Source organism: Calidris pugnax, unplaced genomic scaffold, assembly GCF_001431845.1.
Source record: "Calidris pugnax isolate Ruff unplaced genomic scaffold, ASM143184v1 scaffold44, whole genome shotgun sequence".
NCBI classification, from domain to species: Eukaryota; Metazoa; Chordata; class Aves; order Charadriiformes; family Scolopacidae; genus Calidris; species Calidris pugnax.
This window is the reverse complement of record NW_015094506.1, coordinates 1-27637: the sequence shown is the minus strand read 5'-3', so window position 1 is coordinate 27637 and position 27637 is coordinate 1. Positions and strand designations below refer to the sequence as shown.

At 38.1% G+C, this 27637-nt stretch overlaps 1 protein-coding gene across 1 annotated transcript; it reads left to right on the top strand.

The window, feature by feature from the left end:
- Window positions 1-106: 106 nt before the first annotated feature.
- Window positions 107-27493, top strand: ALDH1L2 (aldehyde dehydrogenase 1 family member L2; the record flags this gene model as incomplete). The annotated part of the gene is made up of 13 exons (XM_014963273.1): window positions 107-157; window positions 6022-6163; window positions 10535-10769; window positions 14029-14194; window positions 15041-15142; window positions 16956-17045; window positions 18075-18209; window positions 18607-18732; window positions 20142-20233; window positions 21086-21233; window positions 21987-22106; window positions 23282-23409; window positions 27343-27493. Coding segments are annotated over exons 1-13 (1686 nt in total), but the record flags the coding sequence as incomplete, so codon positions are not given.
- Window positions 27494-27637: the final 144 nt, after the last annotated feature.

Here is a 27637-nt window from a genome sequence, read left to right as displayed (position 1 = left end):
CAGACGAGGCGGGCCGCCGCGGTACCCGCTGGGTTTTAACCGGGGCGGCCGAGGGAGCTCCCGGGGGGCGGGGGGGAGAGGGAGGGCCCGGCGGAGCTCCGCAAAGATGCTGCGGACAGGCCCCCGGCTGCTGCGGACCATCTGCACGACGGGCGCGGTGAGTGGTGCGGGGCGGGCGGCGGAGGGGACGCGTCCCCCCTCCTTCCCCCCCCTTCCCCGCAGCGAACGGCGAGGGGGGGCTGCTCCTCCCCGGTCGCGGGGCAACCGGGGGCCGAGCAAGGAGGGGGGGAAGTGGCATTTTTCGGGATGGCGACGCGTATTGTCCCCGGCGGGGCTGTAGTAAAGCGCGTAGAGGCGCGGGAAGGTCAGGAGGGTTGGGGAGAGGGCTCGGTTTGGGCGCAGAAGCAGCATCTTGCCCGGTTGGACCGCGGGCGGGATCGCAGCCATCATCTGGGCAATGCATCTCGCAGGGATGTGCCTGGAGGCTGCAGGGAGCGGGCACCGGCGATGCTGTGATCATCCCCGGGAATCGTGTGTGTGTGGAGAACAATGTGAGCGCGGCTGTTCCCTGCCTCCCTCAGGCTGGATTTGCCCTGTGAGGAGCTGAAGGTTGTCTTCTGGGTTAGGAAAGCCCACGTCCCTTCTCAGTGTCGGAGAGAAACCCCACGCTTTGGCCTAGGAAGAGTATTTAGTTTGTGACCTTCTCATCGCCAGTTCCTAGCTCTGGGTTGAAGTTGATGGCCTAAATTCCTCTGCACCCCATGGTTTAATTTCTTACAGCTCTGCACATTTGTTCCAACCCACTCTTTACGTCCTGTTAAATATATAGACTGCAGAAGTCCTGCAGCCAACCGCTTCCTGAGAGCCTTGCCCCATCCAAATTGTCCAGATGTGGAGGTCTGGCGAGCCCAATGAGGCTGGGAGAAGATTTTTTTCTTTCCTAAAGGCTGTTCTTTGTTTCATGTGAAGGTCTTAGACTGAAGAGATTTAACACAAGCTTTTTGGAAATGCAATCAGCAGTGCCAAAAAATGAGAATGAATGACTGGTGAGAAGGCACTGCCTGTAGATGTGTAAATGGGAGGGGAGGCTCTACGATAGGTTTCTATTTGGAGGCACTGCAATTTGGCACATGTAGGGGGACCAGTAGAAATAAAGTTGCAATACTGCTTTTCATAGGAGGCACAATTCTACATTATAAAAAATGTTTTTTAAATGTAGCACATAAAAATATTTACTAGCTTCACTAAATTCTTATACAGAATAAATAAAATACTGTAGTCTTTTTGATAGTAAGCTTCATAACCAAATTAGCAGGTACTAAATGTTAACCTTCAAGAAATTTGATTAGAAACTTGTAGCCAGCTGAATGTTAGACACACATACCAAAGAAGTAGTAACAGAAAATTATTTTTATTTATTAAATAAATAGTGTCCAATGGATAGGATTTGTAACGCTAGACTCTTCTGAGAGAAGAAAACGTAGCTCTTGGACTTGTCTACCATTTTTAGGAACTAGAACTTGACAAGATAGCTACCAGCATTTGTCAAGCTGCTTCTTTATGCAGTGCTTAATGCTATTTATTATTTTATATTTGGTTTGGTGTTTTGGAGGAAAAAAAGAACCAGAATGGAAGCAAACATTAAAATACTGTATATCTGTTGATGGGCCATTGTAAAATAAATACCAGTACTGTATCAACAGATGATACGGCCAGAATTTTTAAATAGGGAAGTTATAATAGGCAGTGAAAAAAAACGCAAAGTGTACTTTCAGAGAAGCTGAGCGTTCCAGATAAGACTGCTTGTAAAAGTAATTCTCAGGTTTTTGCTTCTTGCCTTTATCTTGTTTTCTTCATCCAAATTGGGAGCACTTGAGTCAGGGAAACCGAATGAAGATTGATCTGTGTTACAATATAAGCACAATAGAAGGTTAAAGAAGAAATTAAGAGTTCAGGCAATGAAAACATCAGAATTACAGTATAGTGAACACCAACTTCTAAATTCTTACCTTTTGGTAGCACTGTCATAATAACTACATTATCCTATGATTACTAAAGTAGTAAAAGAAAGGCCAGATCTCTCTAAGCCACCTGAGCTGTCTTGTTTGCCATAACTAGGCAATCTTATAAAATCTTATAAAAAGTGATCTTATAATCTTATAAAAGTATGGCAAAAAACCCACTCTGGTACTACATGACCATTAATCTTCCCATGCATCTGTTAATGAATGTTGTATGTCTGTAGTCAGCCAGGCAGGAAGAAATCTAGAATAAGCAAAAGAAATCTAGTATAGACAGAAACAATAAAAACTTTAATCTTTATAAGTGTTGGGGATAATGATCCAGTATCCATCTAGTACATTATTCAACAAGAAAGTTGTTTTACTGTTCTTTAATGAGCTTCCATTCTACAGCTTCTTGATGAACACTAATGATGCTATGCTGGCCAAAATGCGCTATTTCTGTAAGAAAGAAAAAGCCAAACTGTTTTTCATTTCTGTGTAATCCTGTAGAAATTCCCATTTTAATGGGGTGTTATGTCCACATTAAATTCGTCTAAAAGGATTTCCCACTTTCACAGGTCTAACTCATCTTACATAAAAATGCTTGAGGAGAATTTCCTCAAGAAAAGCAAGAAAATAAGATACAGGGTGGTTATAAGATCTCATGCAGTTGCTTAACTCTCATTTTTCAAATAAGACAAAAAATGAAGGATTGGATTTGTGGTCTGATCATGCAAGCCCTTCCACACATTCCACATATTTTTTTTTTTTATTTTTTAACTCAGTAGAAATCCTGTGCATGGCTGACTTGTGGGTTTGGCTCCTGCTTTCTACTGATGGCAATGTATGTGTTAATGCGCTACAAGTAAATTGCCATGTCTAAACCAGGTGTTAATAGAAATCATGCAATACACTTATACTATTCATTGGAGAAGTAACTCAAGAATCAGCGGTCATAGCACAATTACCAAATTGACCTTGCAGTTGAAATCAATCTCCATTTGAGTAACTTTCTATAAGTCTGAGACAGCAGGGCTCATTTGTTTCCAGGCAAATCTTCTTGTGCACTACCATGAAGAAACAGGACTTAGCCAGTCTGCAATCTTCTCAATTTTGCCAGTTTTATTTTGTTGTTCCTTTGGAGTCTGTGTCCTCTGTTTACTTCTCACCATTTGTTGACTCAGTTCCAAAACTAGCAGAAATCAAGCGGGTATAGCTTTACCGAAATAATTTTGATTTATAGCAACTCATGATTTGGAACTGAAAATGGTATGCAGTTCCATGTAATGTGAGAATGAGATTTATTGACAGGGAAACGTGAACTGAAAGTTAAGTTTAGGAATAGAGGATGCATGTGTTATTAACACTTTGTGAATAAGTAGAGAAAAAGTTGCTCTCAAAGTGGTGATAAATTTGGACTAAAAATTACAGCAAGATTGGCCAAGGATCAGAAAAGCAATAGAGTACAGCAGTGAGTAAAAGTACCTTAAAATGGAGGTCAGATACATTTATAAAAGCAATCATGTGACATGATTGCTTGTGATGGCAAAGGACTAGATTTGTTAGCTAAGGAGATCCCTTCCGGTCTTGTGTTCTTACTGAAAGATGTTAACAAAAGGATGAAAGTAGAATAAGTAACTCTCATCTGAACTATCTTTAATGTTTCTTCAATGTAGTGCTTGGGCTACTGCTGTAAATTAACAACGTAAAGAAATCAGAGGGTTTCATACCATGCCAAACACGTTCAGTGATCCAACATGTTAATCTTTCTCCAACTTGCCTGCTATAGTTAAAATAATTAAGTGATTAGGAAAATCTGATGTTTACTTTCTATAATACAACAACATTTCTGCTGCAAAAGCAAAGGTATCAGTCATAAAACATTGGTAATAAAATCTACCTGCATTCGGTGAGCCTTGCTAGACAAGGGTTGCAAGGATAAGTTGTGCTCATTGTAATTCAGAGCAAGGGCTTGTCTTTATTAAGAACAAAATAGTGGACATATTTTAGGTACTACTGCCACCAGTACAGCATTGGTGAGGAATATTATCATCATCAGTCTCACAGACGTCTTCTACCAGCCAACTATAACAATCTGATTTTGCAAGATCCTGAGTTATGTCCACCTTTGCATCTTACTACATGCTACTACTGCAGTTGCACCAGTGCTGACTAACGCTGTAATCGAGGGACAGTTTTAGTATGCAGTTTCATTCTGAGGGAAAATATCATCTCTGGACAAATAGTTATTTCCTATTGTTTTATATAAAAAATACAAAGCACACTTCAATATTCTTCTAATGAAACCTACCATTTCATAACTCCCTTTCCTGAGGCTAGCTGCACCGCTTAAATGTAATTTGAAGTACAGCACCAAAGTACATCAAAAATAGTTCAGCTGTGAAATGAATTGCAATGAAACAGATTGTGGTTTCGAGTAACCTGTTTTTCAGGAAATTTCTGTTTGTCATAGCGTTTGGCATATGATCTGATGGGCAGTCCAGACCATTTCTTAGTCAAGGTCTCCTCATGTCCCAGCCACTGTAAGAAACAGAAAGGAGGAGGGAGGAGAAAAACATAGAGGTGCCAACATACAGAACAAATACTGGTGGTTGAGATATTCAAACAGTGCTTTGATTTCTCTCTGTCATTCTGAGCTTACGGCATCTAATGGGTCATTCAAAAAAATGGAAGTCAAAGTCCAGATGGGAAAGATGAAGTTAAGAATAAAGGTGGGGAGTATATGGATTTATTTTCTACCTTTCATTGAGGCCTTCTAAAAGGAGGGATCTTTAATGGTTTGGGTCTAGGAACAGTTTCTACTAGATACAGTTTTGGGGAAGGTAGGTTTTCTGTTGATTCTCTCTGGACCTCTCCTTCATAACCAGGTCTGCTACTCCATTTATTTTTTGAAGGTTTCCAGTTTTCAATTTCCAGGAGCTTATGAAAAATGCAAAGTCAGTGCTTATAGCGGCAGTTCCGCCCTTCTGCTGGTGCCTGCATGCTCATTCCTGCTCCCCGCTGGACCTGCGTTAGGACTTGTGGCAGTGCAATGAACTAGAGTAGTGAATAGACCCAGTTAAGAATAAGCTGCATTTTGTCAGGTCAGTGCTTCCCCACCTCAGTACCATAATCCAGTTCTTGCAGCCACAGGAATACCAGTTCTGGGATAAAGGAGGTGTTAGAGGTGAGGGACTGGACGTAGGGTGGGAGAGGAGCACAACTGTCCCTTAAATCTAAAGGGAGTTTGAAGGAATTTGTAGTTTTCTCAGGGTGTGAGCACTTGAATAGCATGTGGTATCCTGATATCATAATAGTATCATTCTAACTCCTAAAAATGAAAAGTTGGTGCAGTTACTGGCACTTGCTCATTCTGAAGAAGCTTACAAGCATGTGTCCAGTGTGCTGGGATGCAAGCGCGGGAGGCAGTGGAAGTCAAACAAAGGAACCTTTGCAGTATTTCCTTGTAGAAGGATCAAATGGGTGATCATTATCTTTAACTTGGCAGGAACAATGCAAGCTTGTTTTCTTTGACCTATACATATTAACCACAGATAATATGCCACCATTTAATTATAGGGGGTTAGAGGGCATGTTCCACACACCTAAGTTATGCCTAGAGAAAGTGTTTCGTGTATCTGTGTCAAAAAACGTATTTTCATTTCTTATCATATTTATTCTATGAATAAGATCATGGAGGCTGTTACGCCTCTTGTAAAAAGCAGTGGGTCTGTCTAATGAAAATGCTGAGAAAGCAATATATACATTAGTGACAGTATCAGATCATAGAAGACTTCCAAGATGATATTTTTATGTTACATGTGTTCTCTCTGAATTGTACATTGCCTGTCTTTATTCTCAAAAAATGTATTATTTTGAGGGGGATAATTGAGGTAAAAAGACTATTCCATTTTAAGTAGGAATGAACATTGATCAAGAAGAAGAAAAAGAGAAATGTAAACACCACCATATTTTCTTTGCACCCTAGAACATGGCTTGTTTTAATTCTTTTCACCAGGCTTATCAACATAAACTAAAGCTAGCCCTTATAGGTCAAAGTATTTTCGGGCAAGAAGTTTATAATAACCTGAGAAAAGAGGGCCATAAAGTCGTGGGAGTATTCACAGTGCCTGACAAGAATGGACAAGCTGATCCTTTGGGTAAGTGTAACCTTAATCCAAATGTTAAAATTACAGGCATACATAATAAGCTTGCTGTTTCGTGAGAAGATGATATATATATGGGAATGACTTGCATATTTTGCCTTTATTTCACTATATTCACAACAAGAGCTATGGTTTAACAAAAACAAGTCCCAGAACGGGTTTAACCTTGTTAGTTAGTCAGTATTTCAAAGTTGTTCCTAATCATACAGGGCCATACATTATGATATTAAAAAAATAGATTATTCTGGGTACCTTATTTCAATGTACGTGCTAGAGGTAATCATCCTGAACTAGATCTGTATCTTAAAGCAAATAGCTGCTGAGCCTGTACTCGAGCACAAATGTCTGTCACCTTTTTCAGTGGCTGTCTGGGACACTGAAGGCATGAAGCCAAAACAGTTTATCCCTGGCTTTCTGCCCTTTCTGACAAGCTTGCATGCGGCAGTGTACCTGCAGAGCCTATTTCTCTTCCCCCTGGACTAGGGAAAACCCACTGAAAAGGATAGAGGAGGCTTCCCTTTCCCTTTTCCCATTGCCAAACTGCATAAGGATTTCCTAGACTTCCTAAAGAAAGAGTTGCTGCCTGGCAGGTATTCAGAGTTGTACTCATACAGCAGAACCCAGTGTGACAAAGAAGCTACTTTGGAATCGTCTGAATTGTAGCTCCTTTTTTTTCAGTTGCACTGAAATAGTGAGTTAATATGATTAGAAAATGGAAATGCCAGAATTTGGAATTACCTCTTTCATGCTATACAAACAGATCTGGGATCAGACCAGAGCCAAGAGGTACACAAAACATTCCCCATGGAATTACCTCTTTCATGCTATACAAACAGGTCTGGGATCAGACCCAAGTCAAGAGTTACACAAAACATTCCCCGATCAATAGGGAAGCCATTAAGTGCCCTGCTATCAACTAAAACATAAAGAATAAGGATGTTTATTATTTCCTGCTGGTCAAATATCTGATGAGATTATATTGCTAAACAATACAAGGTAGAATACAGATCTTGCATATGTAATATTGAAAGTCTGTATTTCTAGGTCCCTTCCATTCCTATACCATGTGCAGTTCTTTCCATATATTTAATAAATAAGTGAAAGTTGCTGGAAAACAAATATTTTAGCCAATACCTGGTGAAAATGAGAAATATTTTCGGCTGATAGCTGATCCATTGGCAGAAAATATACGCAAAAGCTTTCTGTTTTCTAGTACAGAGACTTGATTTTGGAGGCGGCAAGCACTAACTCTATGAAAATCTTAGTTTTGTTGAAAATCCAGTTGTTCAATGGGTAATATTTTGACGGAAAATTGTGCTTAAAGATTTTAATTTTTTTAAAATAAGTTCAAGGTCCGTCATTCGTCTTCTTGGTTTTAAGAGATAGTTAATGGAGGATGCTGAAGAGTCTTGAAGAAGGATCCCCAGGAAGCAGACGTACTTGAGGAAGGGGATTTTAAATTACAGCTTATGATCTTATTGTTAGTTTCTGTTATTAGAACAAATTTTTACATGGCTTGTAGTAAACCTTTATGGAATATACCTTTATGAAATCCATCATTCTTCTTCTTGGTTTTAAGAGATAGTTAATGGAGGATGCTGAAGAGTCTTGAAGAAGGATCCCCAGGAAGCAGATGTACTTGAGGAAGGGGATTTAAATTGCAGCTTATGATCTTATTGTCAGTTTCTGTTATTAGAACAAATCTTTACATGATTACGACTGGTTTGTAGTATACCTTTATGGAATATACCTTTATGAATAATCAGAAATTAAAACTACATTCCATTAGTTGCATGAGAAATATTTTCGGCTGATAGCTGATCCGTTGGCAGAAAATACACGCAAAAAACTTTCAATAAGTGAAAGTTGCTGGAAAACAAATATTTTAGCCAATACCTGGTGAAAATGAGAAATATTTTCGGCTGATAGCTGATCCATTGGCAGAAAATATACGCAAAAGCTTTCTGTTTTCTAGTACAGAGACTTGATTTTGGAGGCGGCAAGCACTAACTCTATGAAAATCTTAGTTTTGTTGAAAATCCAGTTGTTCAATGGGTAATATTTTGACGGAAAATTGTGCTTAAAGATTTTAATTTTTTTAAAATAAGTTCAAGGTCCGTCATTCGTCTTCTTGGTTTTAAGAGATAGTTAATGGAGGATGCTGAAGAGTCTTGAAGAAGGATCCCCAGGAAGCAGACGTACTTGAGGAAGGGGATTTTAAATTACAGCTTATGATCTTATTGTTAGTTTCTGTTATTAGAACAAATTTTTACATGGCTTGTAGTAATGTTATTAGAACAAATCTTTACATGATTACGACTGGTTTGTAGTATACCTTTATGGAATATACCTTTATGAATAATCAGAAATTAGAACTACATTCCATTAGTTGTCTTAGTTGTAATAAGTGAAAGTTGCTGGAAAACAAATATTTTAGCCAATACCTGGTGAAAATGAGAAATATTTTCGGCTGATAGCTGATCCATTGGCAGAAAATATACGCAAAAGCTTTCTGTTTTCTAGTACAGAGACTTGATTTTGGAGGCGGCAAGCACTAACTCTATGAAAATCTTAGTTTTGTTGAAAATCCAGTTGTTCAATGGGTAATATTTTGACGGAAAATTGTGCTTAAAGATTTTAATTTTTTTAAAATAAGTTCAAGGTCCGTCATTCGTCTTCTTGGTTTTAAGAGATAGTTAATGGAGGATGCTGAAGAGTCTTGAAGAAGGATCCCCAGGAAGCAGACGTACTTGAGGAAGGGGATTTTAAATTACAGCTTATGATCTTATTGTTAGTTTCTGTTATTAGAACAAATTTTTACATGGCTTGTAGTAAACCTTTATGGAATATACCTTTATGAATAATCAGAAATTAGTTTTTTTTTTTTTTTTTTTTTTTTTTTTTTTTTTTTTTTTTAAGTCAGGTCCTAGCATGTTTTTGAAGAGCTGTCATACATAAATTTTGCTTACCTGGGCTATGGCACTCCCAAACTAGCATGTAGTTCTCAAGTTTATTATACTATGGCACTCCCAAACTAGCATGTAGTTCTTAAGTTCTGTAACTCTACCTCATTAAAAGTTTTAATCACACTTTGGAAGAATTAGAGAAGGAAACTATTAGTTTAGAAAAAGACAATTGGACTATCCAGCTCTGGAAACATACCATAACACTTAGTTATATTATATAAATTATTGTTGTACAGTTATTGCACTTACAAATGTAACTAAGCAAATCTTCCACTGCTTTCTGTCATATATTTGTTTTAGGTAAACCATGGAGTTAGTTTATTGGTATGCTAATGAAAAAAAAAAAGAGAGAGAAATTGCTAGATACTTTGTTGCATTTTACTTCCAGATGCCTCAAACAGCTTAAGTCTCAAGCAAACTTTGCTAATGTTTCTATATCCTCAGGCAGCTATTGTTTTTGTTTCTAAAAGCAATTGCAGTACACACTAATGCCCATGGAATAATGTTTAAGTAAATATTTACTTAAGACCTAGGTTAATAGCCTAAAGATACTTCAGGTGAAACTCAAGAACCAATTTCAGAAGTGAAAAAGAGAAAGTACAAAAATGTGTTTAGAAATATAATTTAAATTAGGTGAATTTTCCATACCTCTTCTTGTTTTCCCTTTTCTTATTATTTTGGGTACAGCTCAATGGATGTAGATTTTGACTCTACTATCCTACTTTCTGTCATGAGTTATTAAGCAGTTGTGCAATGGAATTTATTAAACCCATACAAATTCTCTCTGCAATTAGTGCAGTAGTTTTTTATCACCTTTGAGCCTAATTTTGGGTGTAGCTGTGTGTCTCACAGATAAAAGGAAGCATATCCAGAAGGCATCAGTAAACAGAATTTTGAAGATATTGCTGAAGGCCCCCAGCATCTGTAATTATTTGCCATAATTTGCAATTATGGCAAAATACTGTGGACTTGAGTGAATATTAGTTGTACATACTCACCTTCACATACGAATCGCTGATGTGGAAAATTAAGTTCTGCTAAAACAAACCTGTTGCAGGCAAATGTAATCACTGGACAGGAAATTAAGTGTGACTGTTAAATAGTCAATAGCTTTGTTAAAAGTCAAAAGCTTCTGCTTTCAGTGGTACTTACTAACCAAGGCTCGAGTGAACTTAAGGTTGAGAATGACATAGACTGAGGAATGAGAATCAAAGACAGAATTAATAAAATATATCCAAGCGCGAAGGTTTTCAAACAACATACAGAACAGTACAAAGGGCACCCTGTAATAATACACTTGATGATCTGCTTGAGTTGTCATGCAATATCTCTCTGATTTCAATTTTGAATTTTGAACAAAAAATGTGAATTATAAAAGAAAATTGTTCTTGCCCCTCAGCACTGGCAGCGGAGAAGGACGGCACTCCTGTTTTTAAGTTCCCCAGATGGAGAGCTAAAGGCAAGCCTATCCAGGAAGTAGTTGCAGCCTACAAATCAGTTGGAGCAGAGTTAAATGTCCTTCCCTTCTGTACACAGTTCATCCCCATGGATGTTATTGACTGCCCAAAACATGGCTCAATTATTTACCATCCATCCATCCTACCACGCCACCGAGGAGCTTCTGCAATCAACTGGTGAGTTTTGTGTATCAGAATTACGTGTACGTCACGTTAGGATGTTGGTCTGTACCCGTTACTCATGTAAATGCTGGCACAGTTCTGTTGACTTGCAACTGCCCTGCAGGAACTTCTCTGAAGCAGCTGAGTATTTGGTTCATCGGCTGCACTTCATACCTAAGATTCATGATGATTTCCAATGCAAGGGCAGCAGTTATTCTGGGAAGATCAGTGCTGTGACATTCATATAATTTACTCACACGGGCAAATCGACAATCTGTAATTTTCGTAGGCAGGACACTGCCCTCCCAGCTCATCCCCCACAAACACTAGATCACTGTCACAACAGGGCTTGATGTAGAGCCTAAAAATTCAGAGAAGGGCAGGGAGAAGAGAGAAAAGAATCCACAAGAATAAAACCTTATCTTATTGTCTTCCTAAGCAAGGCACAGCTAGACTCAAGAAGTCCTGTGAAAGAACTACACTGCAGTAATAGCCACAGTAGACACAGATTTAGCATTCTTGTGACAACAAAAATGCCATTATCACAGTGTTTAAATTCAGTAGGAAATTGTGTAAATATGAAGAAACAATTATAAAAGAATCTTACAGGCAGCAAGATGATTATCTAAATATGCAGTGCTATAGATTCAACATTATCACAGTGTTTAAATTCAGTAGGAAATTGTCTAAATATGAAGAAACAATTATAAAAGAATCTTACAGGCAGCAAGATGATTATCTAAAGACACAGTGCTATAGATTCAAAGTAAAGGGGTTTTGTTCATTTTGGTTTGCGGTTTAGTTTTTTTTTTTTTAATCCTTAATGGACAAAGTAAAGGGGTTTTGTTCATTTTGGTTTGTGGTTTAGTTTTTTTCTTAATCCTTAATGGAAAAAAAGCTAAGCTGAAGTACTTAAACAGAGGAGTAAGGGAGACTATTAGAGACATAAAGAAATCATCCCAAAACTGGCAGTTGTGTCCAACTGAGTAAAATAAAGAAGAGCATAAACTCTGGCAAATTAGATGTAAAAAGAGAGTAAGGCAGTCCAGAAAAGAAATCAAAGAACCATCTTTTATCATTTTCTCAAATGCATTCAAGTTTGGAGGTGTATAGGGTGATACAGGTGTTTCATATAAAAAATGGTGCTTATCAAAGAGAACACCACAGTAGGAAATCTGTATTGGTATTCAGGATGGAGGAGCTTCAGATGTTACTACCATACAGCCCTTCTTTGTGTAGAATAAGTCAGAACAATTCTCTTGAGTTGAACTGTGAGGAAAAGAGTTTTTAGATAAACTGATGACTGATGATTGAGTAAAAGACTCTTCTCAGATGTCATGATCTGACATCTTTCAAGTGAAGATGTCAGGGGACTTTCAAGCAAAGGTCCCGCAGCTTTTTGTTCCTTCAGATTGTGTTGATGCAAGAGACTGGAAAACAGCAAGAGCAATGCCAGTTTTAAATGGGTTCAGGGGAAAAGACAGGAAACTATAGACCAATCACTCTGATTTCAATCTGTAGTGAAGAATACAGTTTCTACACAAATGGGTAAAAGTGATAATATGAAAGTGAGATTAAGAAAATGGGTGGTCAAATTCAAAGTTAAAAAATATAAGATAATGTACATAAGGGGAAAAAAAATCCTAACTATATGTAAGCAGCAATAAAATTTAAGGTAGTTGTTGTTACTCAGAAAAGAGACCATGGAAGGATCTCAAATACTGTCCATATCTCAGTTAGGACATGAAGGAACTAGAAATGTTTCAGAAAAGGCTAAGAAAGATGGTCAAAGCTGATCAAAGCTGATCAAAGATCAGCTTCCGACTAGAAATGTTTCAGAAAAGGCTAAGAAAGATGGTCAAAGCTGATCAAAGATCAGCTTCCACATGATGGGAAAGAAATCTAGGAGTCTTCAGAGTGGAAAAGATGTCATTGGGAAGGAAATATGCCAGCAGCGTATTAAACCGTGAAAGACACGCGAAGGTGAGTAAGGAATGATTGCTCATTCTTAATCAAAAATTAAGGGGCAGTCTGCAAAGAGATCAGGTAGCAGAATTTGATTTTAAAAGGAGGTACTTTTAATCCATGTAGCCCATTACTAAACTGTGGAACTGCACATCTAGAGCTCGCTAGAAGATTCTGTGATTCTGTGATTATTAAACTGTGGAACTGCACATCTAGAGAGCTCAAGAAGGATGTTTTCATGGAGGAAAAGTCCATAAAGATCTATTCCATAGGAAGACATAGATACAAACTCTTTCAGCAAACTTCTGAGGTGAAGGTTTCCAGAAATGGGAATATATCCCAATGGTGTATCACAGAGTCTTGCCAGTTTGTCCCTCATTCTGCACAAATGTGTGCTTTACTCCTTTTAATAAAGTAGTTTTCAGTGCTTACAATTAATAGTGATTTTTCACTTGTATAAGCCAGATCCCAGATGATCCTGTTACAACATAGACTGAAAGGGAACACTTACATGAGATATGTCTTACAGAAAGTGGAATTGGTTTTTGCATGCAGACAAATGGTTAAAAGCATGTAGGAAAGATACATATCTCTCCATTTCTGGCTGCTTCCTTGAACACACTTCTGTTTGATTATACATCATTCTGGGGCACGTGCAGTTCCAAAGGAGAACTGGAAATCAAAGTGGCTGAAGTTTCCTTCAGATTCAGAGGCAGATGCTGAGCTGATGTAAATCAGCACAGGTCTATTGTAAGCAATGCTATGTTCATTCACAGCAGCTGAGAATCTGGCTGGATATAAATTCCCTGAATAACTTTTCCTTAAACAGTTGCATATCCATCATTTTCCACTCTGAGTTTAGCTCTTTTTCAGCTGTGGGACAACTGTACGTCCCTTGCTGACCTACAGATCAGTTGTGAAGCTGAGCTAATTACAGTAAACTATGAATTATTCAGATACTATGTTGTCTAGATGCTTCAATCTTTCAAATTACGTCCTAACTAACTGTTGCACAACTTTGGCCTTGTGTGTCCTACCACTAATAATACTGTAAAAATAATTATCACAATGAACTTTGATAGACACCCTGGATTCATTTGCAGCATTTCTTATGTCACTTTGTGGAAACCACACACCAAGAGTATTAAAACTGGGCTTCTGACTATGAAATGAGCAATGAAACTAATATTAAAGATGATTAGGATTATTTTTTCTATTTACCTAACACAAATGAATGTGTAACAGATGGGTTGATATCCCTAACTACTTTCATACTGTGTATTTACTCTAAGGCTTTTTTTATGTCCAGGACTTTAATTCAAGGAGATAAGAAAGCAGGATTTACTATTTTTTGGGCTGATGATGGCTTGGACACAGGACCAATACTTCTGCAGCGAGAATGTGATGTTGGCCAAAACGATACTGTGGATGACCTGTATAACAGGTTTCTCTTCCCAGAAGGAATAAAGGCTATGGTATGTTTAGCTGTACTAAATATCAACATTTTAAGAGGAAAAGAAAAGCATCTGCTGGAGTTTGAAAGTAAAGGAAATATACACAAGGTGCATACATTTGGAAAGGCAGAGGTTGTGGTGCTCAGCTGAATGCTAGACTTCAGTGGAGCTGTGCTGTTTCTCAACAGCTGAGGAGGTGGCCTCTGAATATTGGTTGCTGGCAGCAGGCAGAGCATATCCAGTTTCCACAGAAGTCAAGAAGACGGATTTGTCTGGAATGTAGCTCTTTCCACAGATTTCTTGAATGTTTTCACAAGGTGAAATTTTTTACAGGCTCAGAGAGAGCAGAAAGTTAGGGGTGAGGTTGAAAAAAAAGGCAGTGTGGCTGTTTTAAGTTCAGAGCCCTGGTGGATTGGCTCTGGATTTTCTATGCTTATCCTTTTGTTTTGTTTTATTTTGTTTTAAAATGGAGAAAAGAAAATGCATAAAAAATACGCAGCATGCCTCATTAGAGAAAATTTTTTCTCTCTGTTTAAGTGCGGAGAAATAACTTTTTGCAGAAAGAAAAGGAAATAGTTGAATGCAAACATACAGAGCCACATTCTAGTCCTGCAGAATGTAGGCAGCTGCTATGTATTTGGTGACCAGATAGTCTCATCAAATTTCTGAGGCTATTTCTTTTGTCAAAGAAATTTAAGCATATATGTGTGTTAGTCAGTGCAGCATTGGTCCCCTATATTTTGGAAATCCTAGGTTTTAAGAATAAAGTTCCCCTTGTGGCAGAAAGTCTTTTTCTGTCATTCACAAGTACGATGGAGGAAAAAAGGTGAATCAAGCTAACATTACATTTGTTACTTTTTCATTTAGGTGGAAGCTGTACATCTAATTGCTGATGGTAAGGCCCCTCGTATACCTCAGCCTACAGAAGGGGCAACATATGAAGGGATCCAGAAAAAGGAAAATGCAGAGGTAGTGTTAAATAACACTGTTTTGTGCATATCACTATAAAAATTGTTATTAACTCAAATTGCAATGGTAGTGATATCAAGTTAACATGAATTTTAACTCAGCTGTTTCCCCACCTCTTATTCCTGGGATAACTCCAAGGATGCATGTAATGGAGCCCCAGGTCAAGTTTGTACTCCCTTTCAGCAGTTACATATATTTAGAAACTTGGTGTCCTACTTGGAATCATCTACACCCAGCTAGACAGCAGCTGCACCTTCAGTGGATTCTTAGTACCCACTTTTAACACAGCATTGAATGGAGATACCTTTCTCTGTTTACAAACAGCGCATACTAAATTCTCTCCCAGAAATGGATTTGATGTTAGCAAAAGCAAGTGTTGGCACCTTTCCTGTTAGCACCAGGAAAAGAACATATAGGTCATGTAAACAAATAAAAAACACGTGAACAAATAAAAAAATTATTTAAGCACCCATGTAAGAGTTATATAAGCACCTCCACTGAATTAGTTGGATCTTCTTTGTGGTTGGGAAGGCCACCATAAAACGATAGTAAATGCTGCCTGTAACACTTTCTTTTCCTTTTGTAGGTCAGTGCAAAAGTTTAAAAAAAAAAAGTAAATATTATTCAAACTGTTTCAGTCTCTTGTCCATGGTGAATGTAGTCCTTTCCACCTGAAATATTGTGGGTGATGTTTTTTATCATATTTCAATTCCTGGCTTACCTTAGAAACAAATAGCTTTGCATAAAGATATTTTTATTCATCTGTTTAGTATAATACATGAAGAGCTTCCTTGGAGTGAACTAGCTTAATCTCCCTGATATAAAACTATTCTCCTTGGCTTATAACTTGCTTCTAAATATTCTTTGTGCTTAAACTAAAATGGGTGCTGGGATGATAGCTGAGTTTTGTTATTTAATAGCTATTCTGATACTTTAATTCATTTTCTATACATACTCACAATACTGCAAAGATGAATACATTTTCACTGGTGTTACATATTAAATATAAATGACATTCTTCAAACATTATTTCCATTTTTCTCAGTCTTGCAGGAATTGCAAGTGGTAGCAGGGATTCCATTTATGAAACAATTTATAAAGTGTTAATAAATTATTAGAAAGTATGTTAATAAAAGTTTGTAGATTTATTAAAGAACTTAGGATCCAAGCAATAAGTAGATTATCTTCAGCAGAATGTGATACCTCAGACATACACTTATTTATATTTATACTATACTTATTGAGTTTGTTAATCATAATATTAATTACTTATGGATGAATACCTGATAGCAAGAGTTATAGTTTCATTATGTTAGTCTGAGAAGGAGAATCTATGAAAAGATATAGACTGCACAGAACATGAACGTGCTAAGAGCATCCCTTTTGATAAGTCTTTGATGACGAACTCTCTGCAGATCACGGATCTTCCCTTATTAGTCCAGACCCTTTCTGTGTTCTTAAATAAATGAATGGTTGAAAGAGAAGGAGCAGGAATGTGTAACTAGAATCATAGGATCAGAGAATGGTTCAGGTTGGAAGGAACCTTAAGGATCATTGAGTTCCAACCCCCCTGCCATGGGCAGGGACACCTCCCACTAGACCAGGTTGCTCAAAGCCCCATCCAGCCTGGCCTTGAACACTTCCAGGGATGGGGCATCCACAGCTTCTCTGGGCAACCTGTTCCAGTGCCTCACCACCCTCACAGTAAAGAATTTCTTCCTGATATGCAATCTAAATCTTACATAGGAAAAAATTACTAAATTGATTTATACCCAAACAGAGAAGAATTAGCTGGAATGTCTTGATTTCCTAGATCTCCTGGGACCAACCTGCAGCAGCTCTGCACAATTGGATTCGAGGGCATGATAAAGTTCCTGGAGCATGGACAAGAATAGATGGCCAGGTATGCTCTGAAAACCAGAAGAATGTTTTTCTTTTCTATACCCTCTTTTTGACCTTTTTTTAATTATAAAAACTTTCTGCGTACAGGTGAATACAAAGGAGAGTTACACTGGAGTAGCTCACATTTGATGACTTTGATATTTTGCATATATATAGAACACAGTAGTTAAAATTTTCTTTTTTTTTTAATGATCCATTTAATTCAAATAAAGATAAGAGCAATATCCGAAAAAAAAATGGGCATGGTACAAAGCAATAAGAATGGTAGAACCATCTGTGTCAATCATTTTGGGAAGAAGGCGTGCATTACAGTATAATGCAACCCATGCTGCACAGTGGGCAACATCACGGTATTGACAGCAAAATGAAACACCGTGAGCTACTGAAATAACAAAGAAGATTGTATTTTAAAGAGATTTGGGCCTAGATCATTTGCAGAAACAAACATATCTCATTTTATCCAAAGCCAACTACCTCCTTTCAAAGTATTAAACGTACTATATGTTTGATCCACATAGTACTGACATAAAACATTTTAAAAATCACGTTATCTTTACTGGCTGTGATGTGCAGATTTTGTTAGTTAACTATTAGCCATCTGCTGTGATGCTGCTCCAAAAGCCTGGTTCTACCCTAATATCCAGGAGCTCTTGCTGATTTGAGACCCCAGATAGAACAGAAAACCCCTTTGATACCCCAAGGGAGAGGCAGCATTGCCAGCCTGGGAGCAGTCAGGCTTCTGCTGGTCCCTCACTTTGGGCATGCACTGACGAAAGCGGCTTCCCTTTCTGCACTGGTTCCAGCATGCACATTGTCACAGCTAAGCAGCTTTGCAGGTTTAGGCAGCTTGCAAAGTTTTACAAGTGCTGTTGTTGTAAAGGTACAGAAATTATGTTGTAACATGTTTTCCATGTGTAGGTACTTATAATTTTTTTTATATTCTATGAAAGCTTCAAAACACTTTTATTTCATTATTAGAATTTTAGAGCACGTTTAGAAACTGTGCACTTTTAATTCCATCTATTTTTAGGTGGTTACTTTTTACGGGTCATCATTACTTGATGCTTCGGTGCCTGCTGGACAAGAGCTGGTAATAAAAGGTGCTTCAAGACCTGGAGTTGTAACCAAGAATGGTCTGGTCGTTTTTGGTAATGATGGGAAGATGGTAAGTGCTCGCCCTGGGAAACCTAAGCATGAATGGAATAATTTTAGGAAGAAGTGCAAGTGGTATGAAATTGTCAGGTTCTTCAAATCTCACTGCTAATGACAGAGCTAATTTGCTTGGAGTTTATCAATCCTCTACCATCCTGTGGAGGAGACATTAATGTTTTGCTTCGGACTCGATCCATATTAATTTCCAACATGGATTAAAATTTACCAACACTAGGAGAGAACCTAAAAGATAGGTAGGAGTCGTCTGTGTTAAGTTACCTGCATCGTAGCAGCTTTCCTGCAGGCCATTTATTTTACTATTTCAATAACCATATTAATGCCAAAAAACTCCTCACACAAGGATATATTGCCTCCCAGGTAATTTAAAATCATGTCCTCTCATTTTTCAGGTACTAGTGAGAAATATGCAGTTTGAGGATGGAAAAATGATCCCTGCATCTAAATACTTCTCTGCTGATGAAACAACTGCCCTGGAACTTACAGAAGAGGAGAAAAAGATGGCAGAAGATATTAGGGTAATTCAATAACCTGCTTTCGTAGGATATTACTTTAGAGAAAAGCATCACATACTTCTCATTATAGGCAAGGCACATCTTCTATTTAGCCATGCAAAATATTTTTTTGATAAAATGTACTTAAAGAGTATGGAGTTGAATCTTTAGTTATTGCCATTAATCCAGGTGGGACCTCTCTAGAGTACTTACACGGCACTTTAGAAAATTTTGTTTCAGATACAAGTGGTACAAAGACAGTGATTGCAGGGTTAGTTAGGTAAATATCTATGAGTGGTGAAGGTAGGAGTAAGGAAAAACAAATCACCTTCGCCTCACAACAATGAGTTTTTCAACACTGGCAGACTTGGACAGTTCTGAAGTCCTTTCTTCACTGTGGTGTTACTCACCAAGATGTGCTCAGAGTGGTCCTGCTGGACAAGCTCCAGGGAGTCTTAGAACAGCAGTCTGAGAGAAAAGCAGCAGTTTTCTCCCCATACCCCTGTGATCTGTCTCTCTTCTGCCACAACCACACTCAGGGGCCTCTGCCACATCCCTGGCAGAGGGATGCAGCAGTCGGGCAGCTGGAGAAGAAAGCTCTCATAGCCAGAGAGGCACTTTGCTGCCCTCTCCTGTAATCCATCCATCTGTAGAGAGTGTCATGGGCTTAGCTGAAAGCCTCATTTGTCATTAAAGTTTTGTGCTAGAGCAAGTGAATCACAGACATCTTCCCTTCTGCTAGCTCTGCTGCAGGGTCAATAATTTTTGGCAGAGGCAGCTTGATGCACTAATATTTTAAACTGCTACTTCAAGATTACCTCGAACTGGCTTGCCAGCAAACTAAATCCTGCCTGGAGCTACTGACTGACACAATAACAAAAAGAAATATAAACTCTGCCGTTCATTATACTACCTGCTAACTCTGAAACCTAATTGTAATTAATTGAAATGCTACATTACCAGTTATTTCACTGTTCATGTTAGTGGAAATCTCCATCTCATGCATGCAACCTAAACGACTTCTCAGCTCTGCCCAGGTGCCAGAAATGCCATCAATCCAGTCACAAAGTGCTCCAGGCTGTCCTTGCCTCTGCTGCTGATGTATTCCATAATGCAATAGGAAGTTATTCTGTGGAGGATAAAGATCTTGGAAAAATGGGCCTAAAAATCATTAGCATTGTACCATTCAGGTTTCTTGGCTGATTAGGTGAAATCATCATGGACAAAATAATATTTTTTATAAGCTAATTATGCTGAAGAATTTATCGACTAGTGTCAGGACTCTAGACCGTTCAAGACCTTCTTAAAATAGTTTTCTGTTGTAGAATCCTTTGAAATCATACATGTTTTAGGCACAGATACCATAGAAAATATAGTTTGATTAATACTTCTTTCCCTTAGTAGATTATTCTGTTATTTTGATGTATTATTAGGCTATTTGGAAGGGAATTTTGAGCAATGTTGCTGTAATTGAAGATTCCACAGACTTCTTCAAATCTGGAGCATCCTCTATGCATGTTGTCAGGTAAAAATATTCAAAATAACAACATTTTGAAGCCAAAGTTAATGGAAACAAAGTTGTCATGGTGCTTTTAAATCAGGGTTAATCAAGTAGTGTTAAAAAAATATCCCCATGTATTTTCCAAGACGTTAACTATGCCCTTTCCTACCTTTGAAAATGTGGTACAGTTCTGCTCCTAAAATTAGGGGATATTGATGTAATTGTGCTCTTTCTTTTGAAGGAAAATTCCCCTTAAATTCAGGAAAATCATCCATATCGGGGAGCATGGCGATGCTCAAACCTGTCTGCGTGCAGGGACAGGTATCTCAAGGTCATGGGACTGATTGGGAAGCTGAACAATGAACTCCTCAGAGGGAAAGAGGAGCCTTTCACAGAAAGAATTGGACCTATGCTTACACATGCATTGAGGTCATGCTATGTTGGGTCACCTCAGCTGCCTTCTTTTTGCAACTCAGATAACCCAGGCCATAATATAAGACCAACATTTTGTGCGTTTTTGTTTAAGAAACTGATTATTGTCCTTATTACTTCCTAGTCTCATAGAGCTCTGAATGACCTCCATGTATTGGTTAGAGTAGTCCCATATACTGCTATATGCTATTTTTAATTTATTTCCAAAAGTTTACCTAAAAGCATTCCAGGACTGACATTTTCTTTTCCATAACACCCCCAACTAAAACAAGAGACTTCAGTAAAATGCACACCTTCTGTGCCATTGTTGTCAGAGAAACACACACACATATTCACATGCATACGAACTGGTGCCCAGTTCTGATCCTTTTCAATCTTCTAATGATTCAACTTTCTGAAGAGTTCCTTCATTTGTAATTAAACTTATTCCTTAAAAATCTTTAGAATGCTGGAAGAAATCAAACAGAAATATAGTGGTCTTCAACTACAGAATGAAGATGTGTATATGGCCACTAAGTTTGCTGACTTTATTCAAATGGCTGTCAGAAAATTCAGAGGAGAAGACAAAGAGGAAGAGTTAGTCATTGATTATGTAAGACCTTTTACCTTTTACTTTACCTTTATTGCTTAGTCTTTCTTGGTTTTGGGAGGAGGGTAGACAATGCATTTTATCAGACTGCTTGATGCAATAGGAAATGCAAACATATATTTGATCATACAAATTCTCCTTTGTGACTTTTTTTTTTTTTGCAACTTCTATATATTTGCATTTGGGAATGGATGTATATATGTAATGTCACTTACAATATTCCAGAAACCAGGAGATCAAGAACACACAATACAGCAGCTCACACACAGGCAGATATTCCTATCTCCCCTGCAGTGTCCTGCCAGTACACTTCAGTCAGAATGACTCTAGACCTTCTGCTTTCCTGAGGCTAACAGTGCTAGTTTTTTTTCCTAAAAAATCTCTTCAAAAAATTTCTGCGAAAGGAGAATTCTGTGGTTTTTTTAAGTCATTAAGCAAGTCCAGATTTCTTGAATTTGGTATCTATGCATTTGGTCCACTAAAACCAGCTTTAACTAGGGTTCATTGTTGGTCTGAACATCAAGATCCAATGATAAAAAATATGGAAATCTGCGTAACTTCCTCAAAGTATGGTCATTGGCATTCATGGAAAATATGGTTTCGGTTTAATTTTACTTTTTTGTACACTCCGAACAACCATATATACCTCCTAAAATGCATCTAGATGTTGGCTGCAGATATCAAAAGCTTGCTAAGCTACATTAAAACCTAAGTTATTAAAACTTTAAATTAATTTGTTGTTTATTTCACTCTTAGGTTTCAAAAAATGTGAACAACATGACTGTGAATATGCCGTACCAGTGTTTCATAAACGGGCAATTTATAAATGCTGATGATGGAAAAACATATGACACTATAAATCCAGCAGATGGATCAGTAAGTAATTTCTAAATACGATCATTACCATTTTTTTTAAATTTCTTTGCCTGTTTAAAAATCTAAAACACTAACTGAATATTGCTAATTTCAAAACCATGCAGTACACATTAAACAGCCCCTAAAAATAATTTGAAATTTTAATTTACTTCTCAGTTTATATATTCTATAGTTTCCCATTTCAGCCAAGCTGCACAGCAAAAATAACCTACTTCCACTTCAACTCTTATGTCAATTTCTATACCTGGCTGTATGTTTTACTTTGATTTCATTCTTGTTTAACTTTGTAAACTAAAATTGCTGAAGTTTAGTTGCTAAGGAAGTATTTCTTTTAGGATATTGTATATATTTCCTGACAGTCATCAACTTCAGTTTTTATTTTATTTTTTTTACAAATCTGATGTCTTAGGGCAAGCGTGACTTTAAAATGGCCCTTTACGTTCCCAGTAAGAAAAATCACTTTTCAAGAGGCAAAAACATACAGTTACACTTCAGTCCTGAAATGCTGACTCTTGGCTTAGCATTTCATAACCATGAAATATAAATAAGAGAAGTGATTCTTATGTCCTTGTAATTGTGATTTAATTCTGGAGTAAACCAATTCTGCTGAAATCAATGCCACAAATTTCGCTATCATTGAAGTCAGACCCTGGTACTTTTTCTGAAACTCATTATGGAATGGAATAAAAGTCATAACAATTCTGTATTAGGATTTACAATGTGTGTATTTATAGAACACAACCATCATAAAAAAACCTGTGTGTATATGGTGGTTTATGGTTACAGAAGCTCCATTCCTGAGAAATGGAATATGCAGGAGTAATTTTAGCATGTTTAGATATTATATTAGATTGTAATAGCAAATATAAAGACTTCCAACTTTTGTAATACTACATTGATTTTACATATGGAAAGAGGCTGTGAAATCAAGTGGGACAATGCACCTTGCTGTAAAGAAGAAGAAAGATCTAGGAATCTGAGTCCCTGCAGTGTCCTCCAAACTTAGCCACCTCAGTAGTGTCTGAACATTTTGCAGCCTGACTCACCCACGACAGCTGCTGGGGCTGAAGATATTAAGTATTTGCTTATACCCAGTCAAAGAGTTTTAGAGGAAGGACTAACACTCTGCATCACAATCTCTCAGTTTGAGCTAACACAATGCTCCCTTTGGACAGATAATCGCCAGTGTATCTTCTGCTTCGTTGGCTGATGTTGACAAGGCAGTGGCAGCAGCAAAGGAGGCATTTGAAAATGGTGAATGGGGCAGAATGAACGCAAGGGAAAGAGGACGACTCATGTACAGGTACATGAAAGGCAGCTTGTGTTTGTTTCATTTTCTTATATCTTAATGTTTTGTTACTATGAAGAATTATTGCACAATTTTCTGAGTATGATGGATATTCATAATCCCACTGTTAGAGGTACCAGAGGTACCAGTACAGTATTTTCATCCCCTAATTTACTTCAGTGTACCAGCCTCAGGTCTTAGCTGGATAACCTTTCTTGTGGCAGAAAAGAATCTTCTGATCTCTCACTGACACCATTTTTTAATTATTATTTATGAATGGAAACAAAGAATTTGAGGAAAACATCTTTTAAATACTTAATGGCTTCAGTTAATCTATATGGGTTTTGTTTCAAGGATTGAAAATTCCCTTGTAAAGTCCAAATCCTCTGTATAAATGAGGCCAAGTTTTAAAGACAGAGTCTACCTGGGTTAGATAGACAGAGACTTTTGACCTGGCTAAGCCTGCCTGCATCTGCACTCCATACAGTAAACATACAGCCACGTTGCCACTAATGTTAAAACAGACTGTGACTGACACTAGATTTTGCAGGATCATATGCCAGCATACTTCTCACCTGGCTAAAGACTCACTCTAGGACATGTGTTATGGTCTGTTGTGGAAGAATTGTTCTGTGTAGAAATTCTCTAAGCTGAATCCTACCTTTATCTGAGACACTTCCAGCTCTCTTTTGTATCTGTTTCACTGTGCCAACCCTAGATAATGCCTGATTCTCATTTTGGTTGTGTTATTATTGCTTTAGAAGATAAACAATGGCTTTCCTGAATTAATGGTATTTTAATGTTGGGTTTTGATCTTCGAAGGGGAAGAGGTGATCTTGGAAAGCTGACCATGTTAGCTAGATACTGTGAGAACGATACTGGAGGCAGCCAATAAAAGCCCAATTACTATGGATTCCCCATAAGCAGCATGATGCTTCTCGTGCCTGACAGCAAGCACAGGGAGAACAATATCTTGCAAACTTTGGATGATCAGAAGATCCAGAGCTTCCCTTTAAAGACAACCTCTTTTGTGGAGCTATATGAAGAGCTTTCACTGCTTTTTCAGTTCTAGGACATGCAAATGAATGAGTAAAGATGGGTAAAGAAGCATATTTCTACTCCTGAATGCCCCAGGTTCACATTTAGCTAATGTGATGATGGAAAATCAAATGTCAGCACAGAGGGCATGCACTAGGCAAATTCTGTTCATGTTCAGTAGGTAGAAAGCTACTAGTTACTGTGCTTGACAAAGCAGATGTCTTTAAGGAAGTTAGGATCTTGAATAGACCTGAAATTTCCTGCCCAAAGGAACTCATGAAGGAGTAGCTCTTGTGTATTGAACACCTTTCCTCTGCAGGTTGCAGTCTGCAGGCTCATCAGCATTACTGTTGGGTGTCCTGGCCAAGTCAGTTCTGCTGAGGAGACTCTGTGTTTATCTATAGGGAAAAGAAGGAATTTTTTTCACCTTCAGAAAACACAAACTTCGATAGTGTGCCCATACCCACTGGTATATTAAGCTTTTATTGTGCTGTGCCAGCATGAACCAAGTAGATGTAATTAAAAATAAAAGAGTGTTTAAAAATGCCGTATGTTTTACAAGACATTGCAGGCTTATTAGCAAAAAACAATGAAAACAAAACTGAAAAATCTTCTTTTCTCATAAAGTATGTGACTAGGCCTTGGAAAAAGGCCTGCAGGACTCTCAAAAAGTTGAGTAGACATCACAATGGAAAATGGACAAGTCAGAACTCATATTAAATTAAATACAGTTGATCACTTAAATTTTTCACAAGTGTGCACAGATTCAAAGCATGTACAAACTTGGGTTTCATTTGTATTAGGAATGTAGAGTGCTTGAGAGCCCAAGTTAACTCTGCCCTGAAGAGAAACTTTTAAGGTCTTATATCTACTGCTCTGTGGTTTACGCTTGTAAGATTTTCAAGGGTAACTATGTTAGGCATACGGAAAAATGTAACTCCTCTACACTGCATAGATTATTCTTGGATTAAATCAACTCTCTAGGATAGCTAAACCAGAGCCTTTATGTTGCAAACCATTCCCAGTATGAACGAAGGCCCTCTCTGGTCCACCTTAATTCAAACAAGGCCCTTTTTTCTCTGGCGTCTGTTCAAACTAGAGATTTTGAGTGCTGAACCAAAGAGGTTTGTACCATTAAAGCCCCTAGCTCTGCTACTTTGTCTTAAGGAATTATTAAGAGAAGATAGTAAGTATGAATTAAATCTCCTTTGTCCCTGACATGCCATAACCATTCTTTTACACTGATGCCCTGACCTGTAGCTGGGTCCCCAAGATACAGTTAAAACAGATACTAAATAACATCTTCCCACAACTCTGCAAACGCCTTAAATGGCATGATTTGTGTAACAGAAAAGTGAGTTTCACACCCAGTTTTGAATACTCTTTACAGGAGCTAAAATGCACTTGGTTAAGCTCTTAATATCACATGGGAGTATTGATTATATTTCCGAGTACCAAAATACAGACAGAAGCTTAAGAAAATCATTGATGCATCTGTTTCACTGCCACGTGAGAGATCTAAGACTGAATGTAAAAATTAATTCATGCAAACAGACCTTTCTGCCTGAGCAGGAGACCACTAAAATTACAAGAGCTCCTCATAAGCTCCTCATGAGGCCACACCTCGAGTATTGTGTCCAGTTTTGGGCACCTCAATACAAGAGAGATATCGAGGTGCTGGAGCGAGTGCAGAGGAGGGCAACGAAACTAGTGAAGGGCCTAGAAGACAAATCATACGAAGAGCGGCTGAAGGAGCTGGGGCTGTTCAGTATGAGGAAGAGGAGGCTGAGGGGAGACCTCATCACTCTCTACAACTACTTGAAAGGACACTGTAGAGAGGTTGGGGCTGGTCTCTTCTCACAGGTAATTAACAATAGAACGAGAGGGAACGGCTTCAAGCTCCAACAGGGTAGGTTTAGATTGAACATTAGGAAGGAATTCTTCACAGAGAGAGTGGTTGGGCATTGGAACAGGCTGCCCAGGGAGGTGGTTGAGTCACCGTCCCTGGATGTGTTTAAGGGACGTTTAGATGCGGTACTGAGGGATATGGTGTAGGGGAGGACTTTGTAGAGTAGGGTAGATGGTTGGACTCAATGATCCCAAGGGTCTCTTCCAACCTCAATGATTCTATGATTCTATGATTCTATAAGTACAGATATCTGTGCAGAAGCATTTTTGAGACGCTCTGATAGCTTCTATTAACTCAATAAAATTTACCACAGTCTTACTTACACCTCACTATGTTGCTTCATAAAGCTAACAGATGAAGAATTTGAGATCCAAGGAGACCATGGGCCAGATTTTCAAAGGTACCAAGGCATATAAAATTTAATTTTCATTACAGCTTAGGAGCTCTGTCTGTGGATATGTGGGTGCCTTTGAAGCACCTAACATTTAAGTATTTTAGTTCCAAGTGCAGACAATACAAAGCAGTGTTATGAAGCTAGGTTTCTCAAATTTCAAACCTGTGTACTGAGTAGGATCCTGAGTACTCCTTGGTACTTTTAATTACTTGACATTTCTTATGTTATTTTGTATTTGCTTTCTCACTTACTGGTCTGATTTTCTAGAATTGGTTCCTTATAGTACAACAGAAAAAGAACACAACTTTTCTAATTAATATTTTGTTTACAAAAACCATAATTGAACAATCAGGTAAGTTTCCATAGTTCATATCTTCATCCAGTGTCTACTACAGCCAATGTGAAAACATTTGCAGACCTTAACAGGCAATTGTCCAAGCCCTTACTGAGCACTTAGAGTGCTCCACCTCCAAATTCAGTGGAATGCTATTTTAATTACGGATCTTTGCCATCCCAAAGGCAAAAAATTATGACAGCCGTACTTTTAGGCTGTCAGTGGTTAGGTGCCGCTTCTCTTTGATGTGGATTTGTAATGTTTTTGTTAAAGACTTGCAGATCTGATGGAAGAACATCAAGAAGAGTTAGCAACAATAGAGTCTATAGACTCAGGAGCTGTCTACACTTTAGCTTTGAAGACCCATATTGGAATGTCTGTGCAAACATTTAGATACTTCGCTGGATGGTGTGACAAAATCCAGGCAAGTGACTATGTAAAGGGAATAATCAATAGCAGTGCTTCTCTACACTGCATTTTTTTTTTTCTGACACAGTGCCAAAAACCAGTCACCAAAAGTAATCAAGGAATCAAAAAATAAAGCAAAATTAGAATTTTACCTAAAATG